General features: G+C 44.5%; 1 protein-coding gene across 5 annotated transcripts in view; it reads right to left on the bottom strand.

The window, feature by feature from the left end:
• LOC138292736 (cytochrome P450 2D15-like) overlaps positions 1 to 21,317 on the bottom strand; it is a 184,619-nt gene that overhangs the window by 136,156 nt on the left and 27,146 nt on the right. For 3 of the 5 annotated variants that reach the window (XM_069231473.1, XM_069231475.1, XM_069231472.1), the window contains exon 3: positions 20,980 to 21,132. In XM_069231473.1, the coding sequence (XP_069087574.1) occupies positions 20,980 to 21,132 (153 nt within the window). The remainder of the gene's footprint in view (positions 1 to 20,979; positions 21,133 to 21,317) is intronic. The other 2 variants (XM_069231476.1, XM_069231474.1) reach the window with 1 other exon arrangement.

A 21,317-nucleotide genomic window follows, 5' to 3' on the forward strand; every position in this document is an offset into this window, starting at 1 on the left:
GAGAGAGAGAAAGAGAGAGAGAGAGAGAGAGAGAGAGAAGCAAAAAAGAGTTTAGACATAACTGGATCATTGACCACTTTGAAACAAAGTAGCAGAGAACTTGCTACACAGGTTCTAGTTACACGATTGTCTATCAGAAAAAGAAGCGTGGTTATTACCTTTCATGAACAACTGATGGCCAGTGGATTATTCTGATACTGAGACAAAGGCATAGGTATCTACTGATGTTGGAAATAGGGAACTTACATGGATATGTGAGGGTGTTTCTGATGTAGATTTCTGGAACCATAGGGAAATTTTTTATTTTTTTCGATATTGCAACATCAAGAACTTAATAATGGCAATGAAAGCACTGGGACTTTGTTTTTTGGATTTACTACATGCACAACACATGCAGGCCCTGTTAAAGAGGGGTCAAAAATTTGACATCATAGCAGGTTGTAGTAGCAACATAGAAGATTCTGTTCCACAAAAACTAGACTAAACATTAGCAAACAGAATGGAAGGAAAAGGTGTTAGAGTAACAAGACAAGATACCCTAAATAATAGCCAGTGACAAAAGGTTACATCTTGATGTTCAATTAGAAGACCAAATCATACAATGTCCTGACTAATGCCCTAAAACCATTATATGACTCAAAGTATGGTTAGTGGGTGTAAATAGTTTCATACACCTAACTAACATTCACCAATGGCACCCCTTACCAATAGTGATTTTTCACATTTAGATGAAGGCTAAATATCACACTTAAAACCCAGAATTCTGTGAATGATCACCTGTCTGAGGTCACTTGTGAGGGCATCAGGAACCCCAGCTGTGCAGACGACACCACTAGGCTACAGTGTGTTTCATTCTCCCTTACTTAATTTTCCTTCGGGAAGGCCACTACTTGCAATGATTTAGATTCTACTTCTCTTGGGTTTGACCTCACAGCGTGGAGGATTGGTGCACGTATATATTACATTCTTTTGCTTCTTCCTCACTACTCCTTTTGCCAGGTATCGATACCATTCTTCTTATTCCATCTGAGACTGGATACGTCAAACACACAGTTTCACACTTAGATGATAGTGACCTCTGGGAGCCCATTTGACACCGGTCACCTAATGGAGGAACTGTAAATGTGTATTGTTTCAGTTGATTAAAACCATAACAATTTTGCCAAATTACATGGTAAAAACATTCTAAAGAAAAGAAGGAAAATTAGGATTGTAATGCAAAGAAATTAAATGTAGATTAAAAAAACTAATTTCAGTTGATTAAGACCATAACAGTTTTGCCAAATTACATGGTAACAACATTCTGAAGAAGAGAAAGAAATGTAAGATTGTAATACAGAGAAATGAAATAAAGGTTGATGAGTTTAAGAGTTAAAATTAATAAATCGCTAAAAATTGACTCGGTTATAGTGGGGGATAAAAGATGTGCAGGCCTGGGATTCAAGATGTCATTAGATGGGAGAGATAAGTTTATTACTGTCCCGAACTTGAGTAGTGTCATTAATACTTATGGGCTTCCGTGGTGAGTGTCTGCTTGACCCACTGGAGCTAAAAACCTGAACATCGTTTTTTACATAGCGTATTTCAGGAACTTGAATAACTTACAGTTTAACTGGGGGGACAATATGCATCAAGTGTTTGATAAAACTTGACAAACTTACAATTTAGCTGGGGTCGTGTGGATTGAAGCAGGCTACAATGGCTCCGCTGCAGGTCCTAATAGCTCTGTCGATGAACAACCTCTTAAGAAATCTCTTTCGGAGATCTAACAGGCCCGAGCACATGCAGAATATGTATATTAGGTCTTCCTTTTGGAAAGCACAGTGCCTGCACTTCTGCGAGGTAATGTTCTTCCAGGATGGAGCGTTGGCCAGGGTTGGCAGGTTGCCTAGTCGCATTGTCATAAGATTATGTTTCATGTGCGGTGCAAACGTTGTAGAGAGGTAGGCAGCCGGTTCAAGTTTGATATAGTGTTTTATGGTCATCCATGCGTGTGCCCGGGCACTGAATTTGGCTTTATCTTCTATGAACGAAAGCATTTTAGTGGCCTCGGTAGCCCCTCTAGAAAAAGAATTGTATGTCGGGGCTGCCTCCACAGATCCTTAAGTCGTAACTCGACAATTGATGATCGAAGGTACTTATGGTAGGCTGAGTGCATTTTCTAGGGCCTGCCGAAGAGCCTCGTTCAGTTTGTCTGCAGAGTGACTGATTTTATACCAGTTTTTAACCGCCTCTGCTCTTGCGGCCAAGTCTTGCTGAACAAGTCCAAATTCAAGGCGGAGCTGCGCCGGAGAGGCAGAGTTTGGTCATTTGAGGACTCGTTTGAATACTTTGAGCTGTGCTTTGCCTATCAGGGGCTCGTCTTGAAAGTGCATAGCCACTCTTGCATAGGTTAGGGTGGGAAGCAGTTTGGATGAAATGAATGTCAGCAGAGGACGAAATGATGGTACGTGTAGCTGTTTGGCCAGTAGGAAGAAAGTGTAAATTAGTGCTGGGACTCTTTGCATGATGTATTTCTTCTGTTGATGGAAGGAGCCCTGGATGTCTAAAATTACTCCGAGATATTTGTAATAGGGCACCATCTCTAATGAAACATTGCTTAAGGCCATCCTAAATTTTGAGGGTGTGCTTGCAGGCTACACACATTATTTTTGATTTTGACACATTGATTTCCTGCTGGTTGGATTGAACGTAGTCTGCAAGTATGTTTAGGGATCTTTGTAGTCCAACTTTAGCGCAGCTGAACAACATCAGACCATCAGCATAAAGTAAATGTGTCAGTGAGAGCCCTCCCAGGCGAGGGGAGTTGAACGTGTCCGGCGTCCAAAGCTGGGGTCAGGTCTGCCATGAATAGGTTGAACAGATGCACAACGAGTAAGCAGCCTTGTTTCAGGCCAAGGATTGTGGAGATTTTCCTTGAGAGCCTTGTGCCATCTCCGATCTTTATGCGTACCCATGTGTCTGAGTATAAAGCAATTATTGCATTGAGGAGAGGGGCCGAGAGGCACCATTGCTATAGCTTACTCCAGAGCAGGTGTCTATTCACTCGGTCGAAGTCGCCCTTGAAATCAATGAAACCAAGATGTAGTTTCCTGTGCCGCTGTTTGCTCTCCTCTATCAGGAGAGAAGTTATTAAGGTATTCGTCGTAGTACCCACTCCTTTTCTGAAGCCTGTTTGGTTCATTGGGACGGTTTTATGTTTTTCAGACCATGTTGTTAGTTCAGCAAGGAGCAGGGAGGCGTAGTTCTTTGCCTCAACGTCAATAAGGTCAATTTACTTATAGTCGCCCGGACTGTCTCTATTGCCACCCTTGAAAATTGGATTGATTATAGACTCTCGCCATCTCTCAGGAATGCCTCCTCCTAAGCTTGCTTCCTGGCATAAGGAGGTTAGCACTTCTGACCAGAAGACTGCTTCTTCCATAAAAAAGGCTTGTGGAAGGCAATTTGACCTGGGTGCTCCTTCCCGGTGGGCCTTTAGGAGTGCTCGGTATGTCCTATTGGTCGACTAGGTGAATTCTGTTGTTTCCCAGTCATCTAGCGAGATGTTTCCCGTGATGGGGGTCCATGCTGGCAGTTGCTGGGTGTTTCCACGAGGGTTGAACTTTGCTGTGAAGATTGTCTTGAGGTGACTCACCCAGGTCTTTTCCAGGATGTTTGAGTTGTTGATTGGGTTCCCTCATGTATTTAGATAATTGATAATACCCCAGGCAATTCCTTTTGCAACATGTATTATTTTAGCCAAAGGGAGCTCGTTTGTTCGGCCTTTTCTTTACTTATTTGTCTTTTGTACTCTTTCTTTGAATTCTTCAGTTGTTCCCAGAGTAGCAGATTGCCTGGGCATGCCTTCAGAAGTCTTGCAAGCTTCCTTTGAGCTTATTTCAAAGGTTGAGCTTGTTGTGAAAGGCGGGCCGGGGGGACTCGACGAATTGGCAGTGATAGGTTGTGAGGAGAGTGTTGGTCCAGTTTTTTCAATCGGAAGTCTTCCCAGGCATCCATTATGTGTTTGTGGGTTTTAAGGCTCTCCAACATTTACAATTTTGCAGCTAAAGATCAGGCTCCTATTGTGGCAGATGACCAGCATAGTCTCTTCAAGCTCGTTGACTCTATTTGGCCCATTTGTGCCGGGGCAGGTTCATTGACATTTAAAGAGGACTTTAGGGTCAGTATTTGATACGAATGATCACTGGAAGTGGTGTATTGTATTTGAAATTGCTGTACCAAAGGGATCAGAGGTAATGTGACTAGGGTGTAGTCTAGAATGGACCATGAATTGGGCCGTGGAAGGTGTGGCTTGGGGGGAGTAACTAGTGAATCTCCTGTTTAGTACCCATAGTTTGAGGTATTTCAGTGATGTCGCCAATTGTGCTCCCTGCTGATCACGACGAGTAAAGGTCGATGACACCTGTGTTGGGATGTTCCAGTAGGAGTTGTTGGTGCTTAGTATTTCGTCTGCCTCTTGAGCCTTAAATAAATTTGAGTTGAAGTCTCCTGCCAAAATGATGTCCCAGTCAGAGTGGGTCTGGCGGTAGTACCTAATGATGGCTGTTAGGCTTTTTATTGCAGATTGATTGGGGGGCGAGCCGTGGCATACGTAGGCATTGACCAATAACACCGGAAGTCTATCGCAGGAATTCCAGTTGCAGAGTTTGAGCACTTGGCAGTCTTTGCATTCTTGTGGCAGCACCTCTATATCCATTTTCAGGGTTAATGAGAGGTAGACTGCTAGACCCCAACTTGGTCTCCCGTGCAGCTTGTGCTTAAGCGTGTTTATTTGAAAGGGCATGAAACCTGATAGCGGGAAGACCTGTTGTGACCAGGTTTCCTGAAGTGCGATTATATCCATATTGCCAGGCTTTTGATGGAGAGCCTGCTTTCAACAATGATTGGGCAGCTGCTATATTCCAGGATAGCAGACTTAGGTGCTTCTGGTCTGAACTTGCCCGTGATGGGTGTGACTCTCATGCGAGGCGAGGGGTCATTGAGGGCTACTGGCAGCCACTCTCAACTGGCTCCGGTGAGTGGATTTTGAGTTTGAGTCGGGTGGATTCTTTATTTACCAAAAGGAGTGGGAGAGACTCCTAGGGCGCCCCTCAAGACTGTTGTTGGTAGTTCGTCCACTACCATGGGAGTGCTAGTGCTTAGAAGCGGATACGGGTGCCTGACCGGCTCTTGCCTTACTATAGAAATCCCCCAGGTCTGAAAGCACGAAGCAAATATCAGGATGTGATCTGCTATTTCTGCTGTTTCCCAGGTTGTTAGGGCGGCTTCTGATCAGTTATTGTCCTTAGTTGGTTGGGATTCTACAGATGTTAGTTCTATGGAGGACAAGGTGTTGAGCTCTAGGATTGCTTTTAGGAGCCTCATAATGTTCCCTCTATTCAGGATGTTGTGGTTCCCATGGGAGGTATAGTGTGGTTGGAAACGCAGCTTGATGGGGAGTTTGTCTTGAATTGCTGGCTGTGATTGTTGTGACAAGATATTATGTGCAAGTACCGTGCTTGATATTCTGTGGCACGCAGGAGGGTGTGGGCGGGGAGTGGAGCCTTCCAAGTTAAGTGCGCTGTCGGGTTTCGCTGGAGCTTGAGATGGCGGAATTTGGTTCCAATTGGGGGCAGTGTCTGTGTGCGTGAGTGGCACTTGCCTTGGTGGAGTGGCTGGTTTTACCACAACTGCGCGGCCATGGGTGCCTGAATTTACTGTTAGCCTGTTGTTTGAAGGGAGGCCAGTTACTTGTTTCACTATGTTGGTTCTTAGGACATCCGTGTTGGTGGGTTGATGACTTAGGCCAGGTGTGTGGCCTAGAACCAGTGGATTTTTGGTGTAGCACGAGTTCGTTGGTCACGTGTCCTCGTCGGGGGCAGGGGGTGGGCTGTGTGGTATTGTTGTAGTTGCATTCATTTGCACCTGGTGAGAGGCTGGGGGGAGGTCTGATCCTGCTACGATTTTTGTCCCGGCTGCGGACTCTGGTTGGTTGAGTACTGTTGAGCCAGTATGGTCTGGGTGGGAATATGAGATGGGTCTTGCCCTTTTACGACAAAGGCAGATTGCTTGTCAACATTGTCTTGGACTCTGGTCCTGTGATTTGAGATCATGAGGTGTGATTCCGGTGGAGTGGCTCGGTTGGGGTTGGGCTGACAGTAGTTTTTGATCCTCTTGCAAGCCTGTTCTTATTCATGAGTTGGTTTGTTTTTTGGGAAGGCGATGTTGTCTAGCATTGAGGCTGACAGGGATAAATCCGCCTGAGTGGACAGGCTGCTGCAGTCTGGTGTGCTGGTGTCTTTGTCTGCCTTCTCTGGGACTGCGTTGGTGGGTTGTGTAGCAAAAATTGGGTATTTTTTTTTTTTTGCATGTCCCGTTATTATGGTCGGATTGCTTCTTCCTGGCTTTCCTTAAGCGTTCACATTGTCTTTTAGTTAATTTTGGATGGGCAGTTTCGTTGCTGGTCCAAATTAGCCCTTCTGGTACTGCTTCCCTAAGGGATGGCTCAGAGGCAGGGCTGGTCTGAGCTTTGGTCTGAGCAGAGTCACAGATCAGCTCGTGTTTTGTTGGCTGAGGGCCACATCCAGTTTTTGGGTGGGGCCTGCAGTAGGCAGTGTCAGTGTTACTTCTTGATTTCTGGCAGGCTGCAGCGATATTAATATATTCAACAGAATGTTTGGAAGTACAGCAAATGTATTGATGATTGGGCCACAGGCACATTGCTCTTGGTTCGGTGTGGGGCCTGCCAGCAATTAAATTCATAATGTCGATCTGTGTGTCCAGTTGGTCCGACTGGAAATTTAGGACTTCGATATATGATTGCAGGACTGCGAGTAGACAGTCCCACCACAACGGGACGCTTGGCTCTTGATTGTCTACTTGATCAAGTGCTAGTGTTGGGTCTTTTTCTGTTGTTTGGTTGTACTTCCGTAGAGTGGAAGAGGTTTGCTAAAGGATTGGTAGGCCCAGGTCGTTACCATCTTGCCTAGGTGTGCCCTGCATTGGGTGGTAGACTGTGGGGGTCATTATGTTGGGGGATGACAGCGTATCCCTGGGCAGAGGGGTTTCCAGCGTGTGATCCCTTTTGGTTGAGTCAGAGGATGACGGGCTCATCTTAATTTTGCCTGCACTGTGAGATTGGAGCGCCGGTTTGTGAGTAATGTTAGATGGTGCCTGACTTCCCAGGTGGTTTGGGGAGTGGACGTCCTCGATATGAACAGTTTTGACTTCTAATACCTGTAGCAATTCAGCATTGTTTGAGAGGGAGAGAGAGCGGGACCAAAGTTCTTCTGTGTGCAGGCTGTGCACAGACTGCTTTGCTGGGTTTGCCGCTGGAGGGCTGATTACTATGGAGGTCTGTGCGGGACCGTGGGTTGAGGAGAGTAGATAAAGATTGGCATTTGTCATTTTGAAGGAACGGTGGATTTGAGCTACCATTTCTAGAGTTTTTGCAAAGACAGAGGTGCCATGATTGGGTGGGGTGAAATTTGGGTCTTGTTTGGCTGCTAGTAGTTTTGTAAGTTTCAATGGAGACATTAACATTTGATGTGAGGCACATACACCACTTGTTTCTAGTGCGGTGCTCCTCTGGATTGGAATAATCGGACTGGGAAGGACAGAGGCATCATCTGAGATTGTGTATTTTGCAGCCATTGGGTCCTTCAAGAAAGGGAACAGCTTTGATGCTGGCGGCAGCAGGAGCTCCAACTCAGTGGTATTGTTCACTGTGGTTCCCTCACTGAGCACAGGGGGGAGTTTCAGAGTGAGCTTCTTCCGTGGCTTGTTTGCAATTTGCAGTCCGTTCTTGCCAGATCTCATGGTCGGACTCTTGGGTTCTACTGGTGAGCTTTCGGAGTTGTTTGAGAGGGGGTTGGGGGTGGAGGTGAGGATCAGAGGAGGGGAGACCCCCGGCAACAAGCTGCACCAAGGCCTGGCTTGGCCGCTTCCGTGGCATGGGGCTGAACCTACTTATAGGGGGGGACTAATGCTGCCCGGACCCTGCTACGTCACCTCGGCTGTGGCCTCCTGTTACCGTTGCTTCTGCTAGTGCTGTATTGCTCAGTGAAGTACTCAATAAGTAGGGTGCTTGATGGCGCTTGGTAGTTATGTCAGGCTGTGGCCTCCTGTTACCGTTACTTCTGCTATTGCAGAATTGCTCAGTGACGTACTCAATAAGTAGAGTGCTTGATGGCGCTTGGTAGTTATGTCAGGTATTATACTGTGAGCCCGTACGTGGGTGTAATTGGTTATTTATTTATTTATTTTTAGGATGGTAGCTCTTCCAGCCCTTCTGTTTCTGTGAGTCTTCTGGACGTTGGCTATGCTTTCCTGAGGTTAGACCTTGACCTGGGTGTTCTAGCGCGTCCAAGGTGTTTCTCGGTGTTCCGGGCCGCAACTGCACCGCCTCTCCTCCCCGACTACCCCCTTTGCCAGAGAGAGGGTCGGACGGCACGAGCACGCTGGTCCTGGGGTGTCTTCTGGGTTTTCCTAAAGTTGGATCATGACCAAAGTGCTCTGGCACGTCTGGGGTGCTTCTCGGCTTCTAGATGTTCCGGGTAGTTCCTGCTCTGCCTCTCCTCCCTGACTTCCTCCTTTGCTGGTGAGGGGGTAGGAGTGGCACGAGCACGCCAGAGCTGGAGCTGGAGCAAGATCAATAGAGATCAATGGAGTCAAGCGAGGTCAGCAGGGTAGAGTTGAGCCAAGGTTGTAGGTTGAAGATTCAACAAGAAAGTGTGAGGCCAATAGATAGAAGGCTGGGTAAAAGTTGTGCTGGTCTAGGCTGGTCTAGACTAATTGGGGTTAATTTTAGAGGAGGGAGGACTGAGTGCCGGCACAGCCGTTGGTCACCAGGGACAGCTGGGGTGAGCTGGGTGGGCAGGCACCAAGCACAGCACAGCCGGTGCCAGTGGGGTTGGGGGCAGTCAGGCAGGCAGTGTGTCTGGAGTCTTTACCCCCGCTTCCCTGCTCACTGAAGATGAGAGTCTAGGTGGATTGGGTGGGGGGGTCAATGCCACCACGACCCCGCCACAGCAACCCGTGGCACCCCAACTCACCTCGCCTCCTCCGATGTTCTCCCGCAGTGCTGTGTGCCGCGTCCTGTGCACGACCTGTCCTGTGCGCAACCCGCCTTCCAGAAAAGCAGGGAAGCAGACGGGGCCAACAACGCTGAGGCTGGAGCGCTGCACTGCACCTAACGTGGGCTGCTAGGGCTGACGCCAAATGCCATTTGCCCCAGCCGCTCCGGCGATCAGCGATGGCTCCTCTTCCTCCTGTCAATGTACAGTGTGCACTGTGCATCCTCTATGCATCTCCCGTCTGTAAGTCTCAGCTCCTAAACCCAAAAAGCGATTCTACGCCTAGTCATCGGTAGTAAACGCTATACAAATACAATTACAAAAAAAGCCTGGCCTCTTTGCGTTTCCAATGCTTGTTTTTCTGTTCAATACTCTCGCTTAGCGTTATTGGGCTAATGGAGACACTGACAACCATCCAGGCTGAAGACTGCTCAGGAAGAACTGTATGTGATGGAGGTTGTGTGCAAAAGGGCATGAGGTTTGACAGAGAAATAGAGAGAAGACTGATTCACGTCCTTGGACAACAAAAGGCTTGAAGATGTACCAGAGAAACAGGGAAAGACCAGTATTGTAGTTAGACTGACTGAGATTAAGTAGCTATTATCCTTCTATTTCTCTGAGAAATTAGGTAATACAGCACAAGGTGATGGGTGTGTGGTGTGTTCTATCTTCTTGTGATGTTTGTATAGGGAAACTAAACCAACTTTATGTACAATGCATTGTGAAGCCAACTTTTGTATTTTCTTGAACCAGATACTTAATTGTTCCTGAAAAGTATTTATCTTAGAAGACATTAAACAATAATTTCTTATAATGGTGATTCAGCCTGTTGCTTGGTTCGTTGAAGTTGACTGGATGTTCGACCACAATACTGAGTTTGTAATAGCGACTTCAAAAATATTGATTCCACAATGACAACTTTGCACTCAGGTACTTAGAAGTGGGAGTAGAATAAATCTTTACTTCCCTAAATATGTTTGTCTTGATGATATAGTGGTTGTCAATATAGTTGAGTCGTTATTTTTGCAGGTGGCTGTTTCAGTCCTCAGTATTGTAACTTGCAGCCATTGAATTTTGTGAAAATTGAGAGAAAAACTCAGATTGCAATTCCACTGCAGTGCCATAAAGGGGCATGTGTGCTTAGATGTTTACCTCATGGAGCAAAACTGATACCAAATGGCAGCATAGAACATATATAAATATGTTCCTAATCTTCATCTTTGCCTGTAAACTGGAAGAGAAATTGGAAAGATAAAGGTATGAATGGCTGAAAGGGTGAACAACTAATAAAATTGTGATCCCTCCCATTTTTGGGTGTGCTTTGTAGTGTAATAGTTCTTTATATAAAGCACTTTGACACCCAAGGGGTCTAGCCTGTGCTATATAAAACGGTCAAATAAATAATAAATAAATAAAAAGTAATGCCAGCTTTATTGATGCAATCCACATGCACTTTATGTCGTTAAGAAGGTTAAATGACTTGTGAAGGATCATAAGAATACCTTTAAAGTAATTATTTGTATTTCCTTAGGAATTAAATAAGGTTTGGTCTACTTCTATGAACTAAAGGACTGCTGTATTATGTATGCACTCAAAGGTTTTTAAAAAATTGACTGCTTTCACCAGGTCTTTAGTGCAGGAGTGAGTTTCTTTTTCCGGTTTGAGTAGATTCAAAGTTGAGAACCTCATATGTTTTGCAAATTGCATGATGGTGAAAGGAAGGCACAATGGTAATGCCAAAAAAAGCATAAGCAACATAAGACCACAAGGGTGTTAGGTAGGGTGATCGCCTATGCACAGGATTTATCCATAAACACGTGATACATGAAAATGATCCAGTAACATAGTCCTCTTTCTATTACAGTGCTATAACTGCAAAATGGGTTTTGCTTTGACGCTATAGGATAAGGCAGTACCAGAGGTGATTATATATGCAATCAATCAACATTTTTTATTTTTGAAATTGATCGTAAAGCACACAAAATCAAGTATGCAATAAAATAATATATAGCAGTAGAAATATATTACTGTCTTAGTTTCATACAAAATTAAATTTCACTAAAAAAGTCTCCCGATCATATTTCAAAGTTAAAGAATCATTGTAATGTATATGCCTCTAATATTTAAAAGTGCTACTGATTTCTGAAGTTGTACTATCAATCATCTTACTTTGTAACAATAAATTTCACCATCATGTTGGCTATGCACACTCGAGTTACAGAATTCCTGGTTCAAGGATGAAATGAAGTCACCTCAGTAAATTTCTTAGTGATATATACTGCCATTTCATGCAAAAAAAACAAAATCCTAAACTTTCACTGGTGAAATATTGTGCGTGGCTCATTCCGGTTTAGTTACACAATTGTAATCCAACCTTCCTAGTTATTATTTTATATTAGAACATTGGAATGTTGGTAGCTCCATTGAAAACAATGGAGTGCTGCGGGCTTTTACAGGCCGGTAAAAGCCCGCAGCGCCAACATTCCAATGTTTGCTTTGTTCACAGCAACAGCTGTGAACAAAGCCTCACGGAGCCCGAGGGGATTTTAATCCCCTCGGGCTCCATGAACATTTTTTTTTTTAATAGAACATTCTGCCCCGAGTGGCAGAATGTTCTAATAGCCTTAGAACCCGCCGTAGCTGGCTCTACTGGCTTTTAAAGTCCCTCTCCCTTGTTAAATGCCCTCGCCTTCGGCTCGGGCATTTAACGCAGGGAGCGGGCCTTTAATAGCCGGTAGAGCCCGCTACGGTGGGTTCTAAGGCTATATTATAGCCCGGCTGCGGCGAGCTGTAAAGCTAATAGAATATTCCTAGCCATGAGGGCAGAATAATCTAACTGGAAAAACAATCAGAGCAAGAGCTGTGATAAAGGCTTCTGAGCTAAGGAGGATTTCAATCCCCTTGATCTCCAAGAGGCCTTTGTTTTTCCAGTTAGATTATTCTGCCCTCATGGCTAGGAATATTCTATTAGCTTTACAGCTCGCCGCAGCCGGGCTATAATACCCGTTAAAATCCAACTTCCTTCTTAAAGGCCCTCCCCTTTGACTCGCACCTTTAACACTGGAGTGGGCCTTTAATAGACCACTACGAGGGCTATTCTGGTTGCTAAAGGCTCTGAACCCAAGTTACAGGCCAAAGTCGCAGGTGAGGGCCTATAACGAAGGAGAGGGCTTTTACCAACCGGTATAGCATAGGCAGAAGGGCTATACAGTTATTCGAACATTCCATTCACAAAGGGTAGAACTTTCTAAAGTAAAACTGGAGATACATGAAAACAAACATTGGCATGTTGGAGCTCCAGGCTTGTATGAGCCATTAAAATCCCAGAGCTACTCAATTGTCTTCAATGGAGCTGTCAATGTTCTAATTCTTGATGAGGGTTCTTAGCCAAAAACTCTGAGATGTGTAAATAAGACAGAAATCTGACTCATTCTGTGAATCTGACCTTCTACACAAACAATTGCAGCCCCACTTTGCTGTAAAAGTTTCAGAATTAGGGGGCCTAGTTCAAATTTTAGATAGCAGTTGTGATGTTGTGGGTGCACGAGCTGGTGGCATAGGATTTCCATGCACTCATAATTTTGAGTTCATAATATTTTTTCTCTAGAGAGCTCCTGAGGGTAACTGATTTGATGCATGTATCCATATTTTATTAACGTCAACTGTTGTCTGGATATACTTTCTATTTGTGACCATATCAAATTTAGTTCAAGTGTTAAAAAAATATTTCGGATATGGCCCAGCCAAGGAAGACAAATGTCAACATCAGAATTTAATAAAACGTTAGAAGTTTCTTGATATAGATACAGAGGTTGACCATAATCATGGCCAAAACAACACTGATGTTTTAGTAAACCTGCCCTCCGAACCCTCAGATTAAATGGGATTAATGGTGCAGATTTTGATAAATGGCAAATACATTGATAAGTTCATTTTGGGGCGATGCTAATTGTTCTGTTTTAGCTGAGCCCAATTACTCAGCTTTATTCTGAGGACGTATTTCTGTTTTCTTCTACAACGTGACTGGAGTAGATGATAGGGACCCTCCACTACCACTGAAATTATACAGTAAAATATACAAGCAGTGTTTAATAATATCCCATTATTCTTCTCAATCTGTGCCCTCCGAAAACCTGGTTTACTGAATCTTAAATCTAAAAAGTCAATGTGATCCAATGCCTCTTTTAGCATAACAGAATGGTTCAGTTATCTAGAACTCTCAATATTGCTTTTGCAGCAATATCACATAATCGATGGTTCTTATTCTCTTACACTCCTCTGCTCTTAACATTCCTGCAACAATCAACTTAAAGTACAGCACTCACAACACTCAAAAAACTCTCCATTTTCTAGAAAATGTGAGATCTATGTACACGTTAAGTGCTCTAATCTTTCTTGTTTGTTTAACTATTTAATTTATCTAGTAGAACCTGTGACCATTTTCAAGGATTTTTGGTAAACCAAATTTAAAAAGAAAATGCCTTTAGGACAACCTCATTGAATTGTAAGGATTTCGTACTAGCATACAATATATCCAGATTACCAGACCATCATCTAATATTTCTCATTCAGATCTAGTGTTTTCAGTATTTGTGGACGGGAATTAAAAGTAGCTCTGGAAAATTAATTTGCACTAATATTACAGTGTAGCGATTGATTGCAGCAAGTGAGTCTCATCACCTAGGATGAATTGCGGGTGTAGAGGAGGCAAAGCGTACATGTGTCTGTAGGAAGGTCACATGTTTCCTCAGGGTTGTTTCTCAAGGTGCCAACAGATGATCCTGGCCCTCATCCACTCATAAAAGCAGCTTCCTGGCCTCAGCCTACCATGTGGCCGGCCGGCTCAGCCCTCCCTTTCATTTTACAGAAGGACTCAAATACTGTTATCATTTTATCCTGACCAGAAGCAATCTTTCATCAGCATAATCAAGATATGATACTCTCAACACTAATAATGTTTTCTAAAGGGCAGTGCATCAATTTCTCCGCAGGACATCAGTTCTCTAATGTGTTTTATATCTCTGAAGCACAGCAGTGCAGTATATGGAGGCCCTCTGTGACATCCAGTGCTCTGACTATAGGAGACCTTGGCCAAAATGTACTCTGTATATTTCCGCCATGAAGCTGGTCTCAATTCCTGAAGTCACTACACTGTGATACTTATGAATTTATTTCATACCATTTAAGCGAGATACATGTCAACTTTTTCTAGCCCCTCTTCTCCCCATCAGACTACCTTACTTATAGGAATAGAATGTAGGTCAGTACATATGTGCTTAACTGTCTCCAACTTTCATTGGGGAAAGTGGGCTAGAGGGACGTGCATTACCAGTACATGAGCTGCCAGTCAAGTGCAAGGACCTCTAGAATGAGGTATACATGAATAAGCGGCCAAAATGAAAATCCCAAGAACAGGAGCTGAAATGCTGAACGTGGCGGCCAAACAAATCCAAGAAGAGGTGAACTCAGTAAGTAATGGTGAAGTTCAGAAAGGGTACCAATAAATGGTGAAAGGCAAGTTTGGTGGCAAAATATAAGGCATGTTCTGCAGGATCAGCCCGTGCCAGCTTAATGGAATCCAAAACAGCAAAACAGACCAGGTGGTGTTCAGTAGTCCACCTAATCCAACAGGGAGCTCGGACCAAGAGTGCAACAAGCTTGAATGGATGACTGACACCTAAAAATAAGTGAATAGTTGTGTTGTTGCTAGACCTACGCCAGTGTTGCAACCCAAAGAACCTACAAAAAGGAGGAGTTGGAGCAATGGAGAAAAAGGTAGCAACAGCATACAAATGCACCACCCATGGCACGAGGCATAGAATGCCCACTGCGAGTCCCGATGACTAAGGAGGACTGTCTTAAGATGGTGAGTAACAGACAGCGAGTAACAGAGAGCAGCTACTTAATGTGAAGGAGTGAAGGGAAGAAGGACCTGGGCGCCCCTTCTGTTGGTTCAAGACAAACTGAAGACAGACAGCATTTAGTAGCACCTTGTGCTGAATAACTTTGGACTGGAAAATGATGTTTATGAGGGTGTGAGGAAGATCGTCAGGCACTGTAAAGATACTGAAGCACAAGTGGGCACCAGGAAAAAAAAGGGTAGGATGAAAATGAGAACCCCGTGGGAAACTTTCAACAATATCCAGAATAATGTAGTAAAAGCTTCACAAGATAGAAAAGGGCTGAGATTGAGGAGATGGGATAAGGATGAGACTGGGGACTGGAGTAGTTACAGGGCTAAGCAGGAGCTCTAGAAGGAGAGCATGAACACACACTGGATAGTATATTATCAGATAAGCAGATGCCATGGTGAGTTAGGCCACTTCAGAGGGGCTAAAAAAGGTTAAAGACTAAATGGGGGAATTTGCAGAAACTGGAGGAAGTGTGCAGGGCATCTGCACATGCCTAGAGACTGTCCTAAGAGGAGAGATGAGTATTGCCTTTGAGTGAAGTAAGTAAATCGGGGACACCAAGCAGCAAAAGTAGTAGATGATGATATATCAGGCATGGAAAAGACCTGATGTCTGGTAGTCTAGTGCTACATATACTAGCAGATTGGTAAAACAGAAGGTTTGTGAGATCTGGAGGAACAATAAGGTAGTTTGTATTTCCAGTATTATACATCCTATGCTTAAGTGTCCTCACAGGTGATCCGGGACAAGAATCACCAAGATGCATGGAATGGGGATGCCAGGACTAAAATATTGCCCCTGTTCTAGGTATAACGCATAAAGCGGTGGTGGAAGTGTACCATATTTTTGAAATTGATAGTTTGACCAGACTTTTTATCTATGTTGCGGAAAGTATGTCCTACAGGCCCATCTTCTGTAAAGTTCTGCCATTATTTGTTAGCCCATAACCTTTTGTTGTATTAGATGAGGATGTTTCGAGGTCAGGGATGTCTATTTTTCTATTCCTGTTTACTACTCAGAGTTGGTGACAACAGCGGGGTGTGGAAACCACAAACTTTATTGTGGGTTTTCCAGTCTGGAGACTGTCCCAATGCTACCTGTGTGACACACATCCCTTTATACAAAGGTTCTGTTTAGAGAGCAGCCTGAGAAAGAGACTTGAAAGGACAACCACGCCAAACCATTCTGAAGTATGAGGCAGCGGATCCACATCTCTGTCTAGAAGTTAAAATCAAGACCCGAACCACTCCACTTGACTCCAGTTCCAAGTCTTTCAAGGCCAAGGAATGTGATGCTCTGCAGAATACTCAAGGGGACTGCTGTGTGACCAGGGCTGGTGTCTGCCTGACATTCAGTTTTGTACACGTGAATGGAAATCACTGAATATCTGACCTTTCTAATGGAGGAATTGATGCTCTGCCTGAAAGCCTAGAGCCTGCATGCCTGCCTGCTGAGAGGGAAGGAGTCTGCCTGACTCTACAGGAGAAGAAGCTGCCCAGAAGGAGAAGCCCAGTGCAACACTTGAGCTGTGAGACATCCAGAGGAAGCTGACTACTGAGAGTGAGCTAGGAGCAGCATGTGCTGTAGCGTGTCCCCCTGGACTCTCAAACCCAGGTCCTGGCGGAACCACTGAACGCAAGTGTGTGAATGGCCTGACAGGTGCTGCATCTGCTTCACACAACATTGGACCAATCGTGGCTGCAACTGTCTATTTTCCCTGAGCAGGCTGCATTTGCACTGTGACACAATTTGCCACATTGAGGCTCCATCTGCTATTCAACGGCATAGGGGCTGCATCTGCGATAGGGTGACATCTGCCTAGCCTTGGCTACATCTGCTCAAATAACTGAACAACACAGAGAGGGGACCGGACCCACTTCACAGCCAAGGGAGAATCACCACATCCCATGCCACATCTGCAGACCTTGTGATTAAGATGCTGCACTGTAAGACCAGAGCTGGGTGGCTGCATGTTTAAGATGTAGCCACCCCTGGCCTACACTGCAGCCCGAGAGACTTTCTTAACTCACCACAGAAACTATCTTCTAGACCACAGAGGGAAGAAATGTGAGCCAAAGTGAGCTGTGTATACATTTAACTTGTGGATGACACTAGAGACTGTCCATGGGCCTAATTCATGACTTTGCCACTGTCACCACTGGGGTGGGGGGCATTAAGAGAATTACCTAGGGTGGGTTCAGCACAGAGGGGGTTCGACAAGTGTAGTGCCACATGGGGAAAGACATGTCCAGGGTCATTGGCTTGTACCTTAACATGAATTGTGTAGTATGTATTAACATCCTGGGTGATTAAAAGTACTTTCTTTTGATAAAATATAAGCACTGGACTAGACATTAATGTTATTGTGTCTGTTGGTCAAACGTTGATTTCTGAGCTTGTACACTCCCTCACTACCTCCATGAGAGGCATGTGACTGGCCACCACTGCTACTCTGAGAGTCAAGCGCAGAAGGGAATGTACTTAGCCCAGTCTTCAGATCAATAGTTGAACAGACCCCTGGACATATGTGACAAACACACTTAACCACCACAGTTGGAGCCCAGTAGCCCCCTTCTGCCATATGGCCTTCAGAACAGGATCTAACACTAGTTCAAAAGAATTCCCACAGGTGCAGAAAGAAACCTCTGCATCAAGAGAGAATGGTTTTCTGGGAAGAGGATAGGTTAGTTCATGAAGATGAAAGGGGTTGGTTAATGGAAAGGAAAGGTCACAACTCAAATTGTTGCTTGAACCACAGGATGTGGGTGGGGTTCAGGGTCGCTGTGTGTTGGCTTGAAATAGCCCAGATTGCACCGAGGAGGGTTGACAGATTATGGTTTTGTCTTCACTCAGTAATGAGAATCTAATCTCACCCAAGTAGCAACATCAGAAAGAAAAGCATTGAGTCGAGTAATTCCTTCTTCAGAGGCAGTGTCAAACTACAGAATAATCTGTGTGACATCCACATACCAATAAAAGATATTGGCAAATTAACAAATGAAGGAGGTCACAGGAGAGGAGACACAAATAAATGAAGCACTGTGAAGTTTAATGCTAACCCTGGGGAACACCACATGTAAGTGGATGAAAATCAGATTGATGTAGAGGCAAGGATACAACCTGTGACGTTCCAGTACAGAAAACTTTAAGCAGGTGGTTCCGGGCTTACTCCTTTAATCCCCATATATAACTACAGAATGTAGGCATGCCTCGCTTTCAATAAAATGTTGCTGTCTGCTGCAAGCACACTAACTAGGTAACTGTGCATTACTGTATGAGCTACAGGCTCAGAACCCAGATTAAAAATCAAATCACACACAGTAGAGATTGGCTTTTGTATTGGTCATGCACTAACGCATCTAAGGGTGCCTCTAATGGATGCACTTGAATGGGGTGCTTCAAGAATGTCTGCTCAATTTGTCATATTTCCCCCAAATATGGACACGCAGGCGTAGCTCCAGCTGAACCTCAACACCGAACAATGAATCTCGACTTCTGCAGCTAGGGCGGGTTTGTGATGAGTACGTCTTAAGCTCTGAGTCCACACCATGAACCTGAGTACTCTCAAGGCAGATTCCATATGTATTGGAGGGCCTGTCTCCATCAGGTCCCCATTCACAGGTAGTCCTCAGAAAGGACTGTGCATGTACAAGGAATGGAAGTCTGGCTGCATTTCCGTCATTGGTTGGTATGATCAAGCAGTATAATGACATTATCAGTATGGCTGAAGGCGGAGTTTCACCATTCTGGCTGAAAGAACAAAGGTCTGGAGTTCAGCCCTATACTGGACGAGAAATGTAAACACACCACAGGACAAGAGTTTGAGTCCCGCCAATGCTATTAAAGTAAATTGAAGTGGCAAAACATCAAGCAGTTGGAGCACTGCCAAGTTACCCAGGAAAGACAGACACTACATGTGACTTTGAAGTAAGGTCTACTCTCTCTGTCTGTCTTGCCAACTGACCACAGTGGAAACCACTTGAGCTGCTGAGAAAGTGTGCAAAGACAAGCAATAATTCTCCACCACCCCTCCATTGTCAGGCAGGGCCCAGGTGGGAGGGAGATTAGTTTCTGTCATTTCACTTACTCACCTAATTTTCCAAGGTATCCACTCCCCTAATGGTGTGGTTGCTCGCCCCATTGTCAGCACTCATTGCTTTTGCCCCCTTGATCATCCTGCCTGTTTGTGTACAGTATCACTCTAACTTTTGCCGAAAGCAACTTTCAGCTGCACATCTACTGTGACCTTGTCTCTGGGACACTTCTCATTCAACCAAAGGACCTAACCTGTGTACAGCAATAAGTCAAACCATTGTGGTAATGCACGCAGCACTAAGGGAACAGGGCGAGCCTTGTATATAGTTGATGTGCTTGTTTGCAGTCTATGACCAATCATATGTTCTTACATTTCTGGGATAATAAACCCTGCTTCTTTGTTTATAAGTTATGTTGGCTTTTTATTCAATGGCAATTGCAATTTTGCCAGAATTTGTTTCTCTGCAGATTCCTGCCCCAATGGTGCTCCATAGCTGCCACCTCTCAGCAGGCTTTTATTTACTTCAGAATGGTGAGGCACACCCATCTAATCAATCCAGTCCCAGGGTGGGGCATCCTTAACAAATCCCCTAGAGTCACTGCCTGCTTGTTGTTCCTTTCCCATAGGTATGCCGGACACAGATCGACTATTGAGTCATACGTTATATCCAGGAGGGTGACAAGGTTTACCAGGTACCCCTTTTGTGTGCATAAAATGCATCTATTGAGATATGTATTTGTAAGCACCTAAGATAATCATATTTGTCACTACTGAGTGATAGCAGTGATCAGTTTATCAACCTTTGAAAAAAGAAGGGTTGAATTGAGCTCAACAGGATTCTGTATGGATGGAGCAACTCAAAGGTCATAGCCTTGCATTTTGGACAGCAGTGCTACCCCTGGGCCTTGCCTTTTATCTAAGTTATACACCGCATTTCTGTTCGAATAGAGTGTGCCTCTCTTTGTACACTTTTCCTGTGCCTCTCCTAACCCAGCTTCCACCTCTTTAACCAAGACAGTGGCCCATTTCAACAATAGGTCCTCCTCTTGTACTCTCACTCAATCTGTCTGTGCCAAAGCCCCATTATCCCACCCGTCTTACAGCATATACCCTTCTTCTCTCCCTTCCCAATCCTCAACTTCTCCTCCCTCAGCCTACTAGTGTCTCAATGTGAATAAAAACATTAAAAAAAAGTTTACTATACAAGGTTTGCTATGTCATTGTTTGTCTACAGATTTGTGGTATCACCTTTGCTGCAGACTATCTTTCTTTGCTCCCAAATAAAAGCTATGAAGGTCACCCATTCCCTGTGCCATAAACTTGAAAAATAGGACCCAATTTACAGTTTGGTGGACAGGATAGACTTTACCTATCAAATCCTTGGTCCAGCTGCCTCATTTAGAGATGAACAGATTTTAAATATTCCATTGACCGAGCACCCATTGGCTCCATCAATGGAATATATCCTCCAACAGCCCCACGGAGTAAGGGCCTTCAGAGAAAAGAAATGACACCTTCCAGCCTATTTACGGTGTAGTGTCTTTTTTCCTGCATGTCACCACCAGATAAAACCTGCAGTAAGGGACAAGAAAAAACTATAATGGCCCCTGTAGCCTGGGAGAGAGCTCCCAGGTTGGGTGTGGGGGTCATTAGTTTTTAGTTTTTCAAAAACAAGCTCCTGCAATGGGAGTTGCTCTTGAAAAACAAACAAAGAGTCAAAAGTGAATGACCATAAAAAATGATGGCCGTCTACCAAATCTTTAGTGATGGTGGTTCATTTCAATGTTCAGAGATGACCACCTGGCTGGTGGTCATCTCTAGATTTGGTGAACAGTAGTCCATCAGAGTTGCAGTGGTAATGTCCTCCGCCACCTGGACACACTGACTTGGTCCTACAAATATTAAATCCGGGCCATAAACAAGATTCTACCCATTCCCTTGATTAGGACAGGTCTGCCCCTTAGATGTGACATACCTTCTTCAGATTCAAATGCAGAGCAAAGATACCTCGCCTCCTCAATCACTCGCTTCTCCAAGGACTTCTTACCCAAACCAAAGTTCCTCATGGTGGTAAGTGCAAACCGCCTCTGCTCCTTCCAGGCATTGCCATACCGTCCAGCTATCACACCTGAGGGAGGTGGAGACCACAGAAAACATGATATATCACAACAATGGTAATGACAGCACAGCAAGGAGGAAAAATGTGGGGCTCTCCGTTTTTAAACCAACTATCTAAATGCCTTGAGTGCCTCAAAACATTCTTAGACATTGCCACTTCCTCTCAGTTATTCTCCTCCTTTCTTCTTCCCTGGG

This window comes from Pleurodeles waltl, chromosome 4_2 (assembly GCF_031143425.1).
Source record: "Pleurodeles waltl isolate 20211129_DDA chromosome 4_2, aPleWal1.hap1.20221129, whole genome shotgun sequence".
Taxonomy (NCBI): Eukaryota; Metazoa; Chordata; class Amphibia; order Caudata; family Salamandridae; genus Pleurodeles; species Pleurodeles waltl.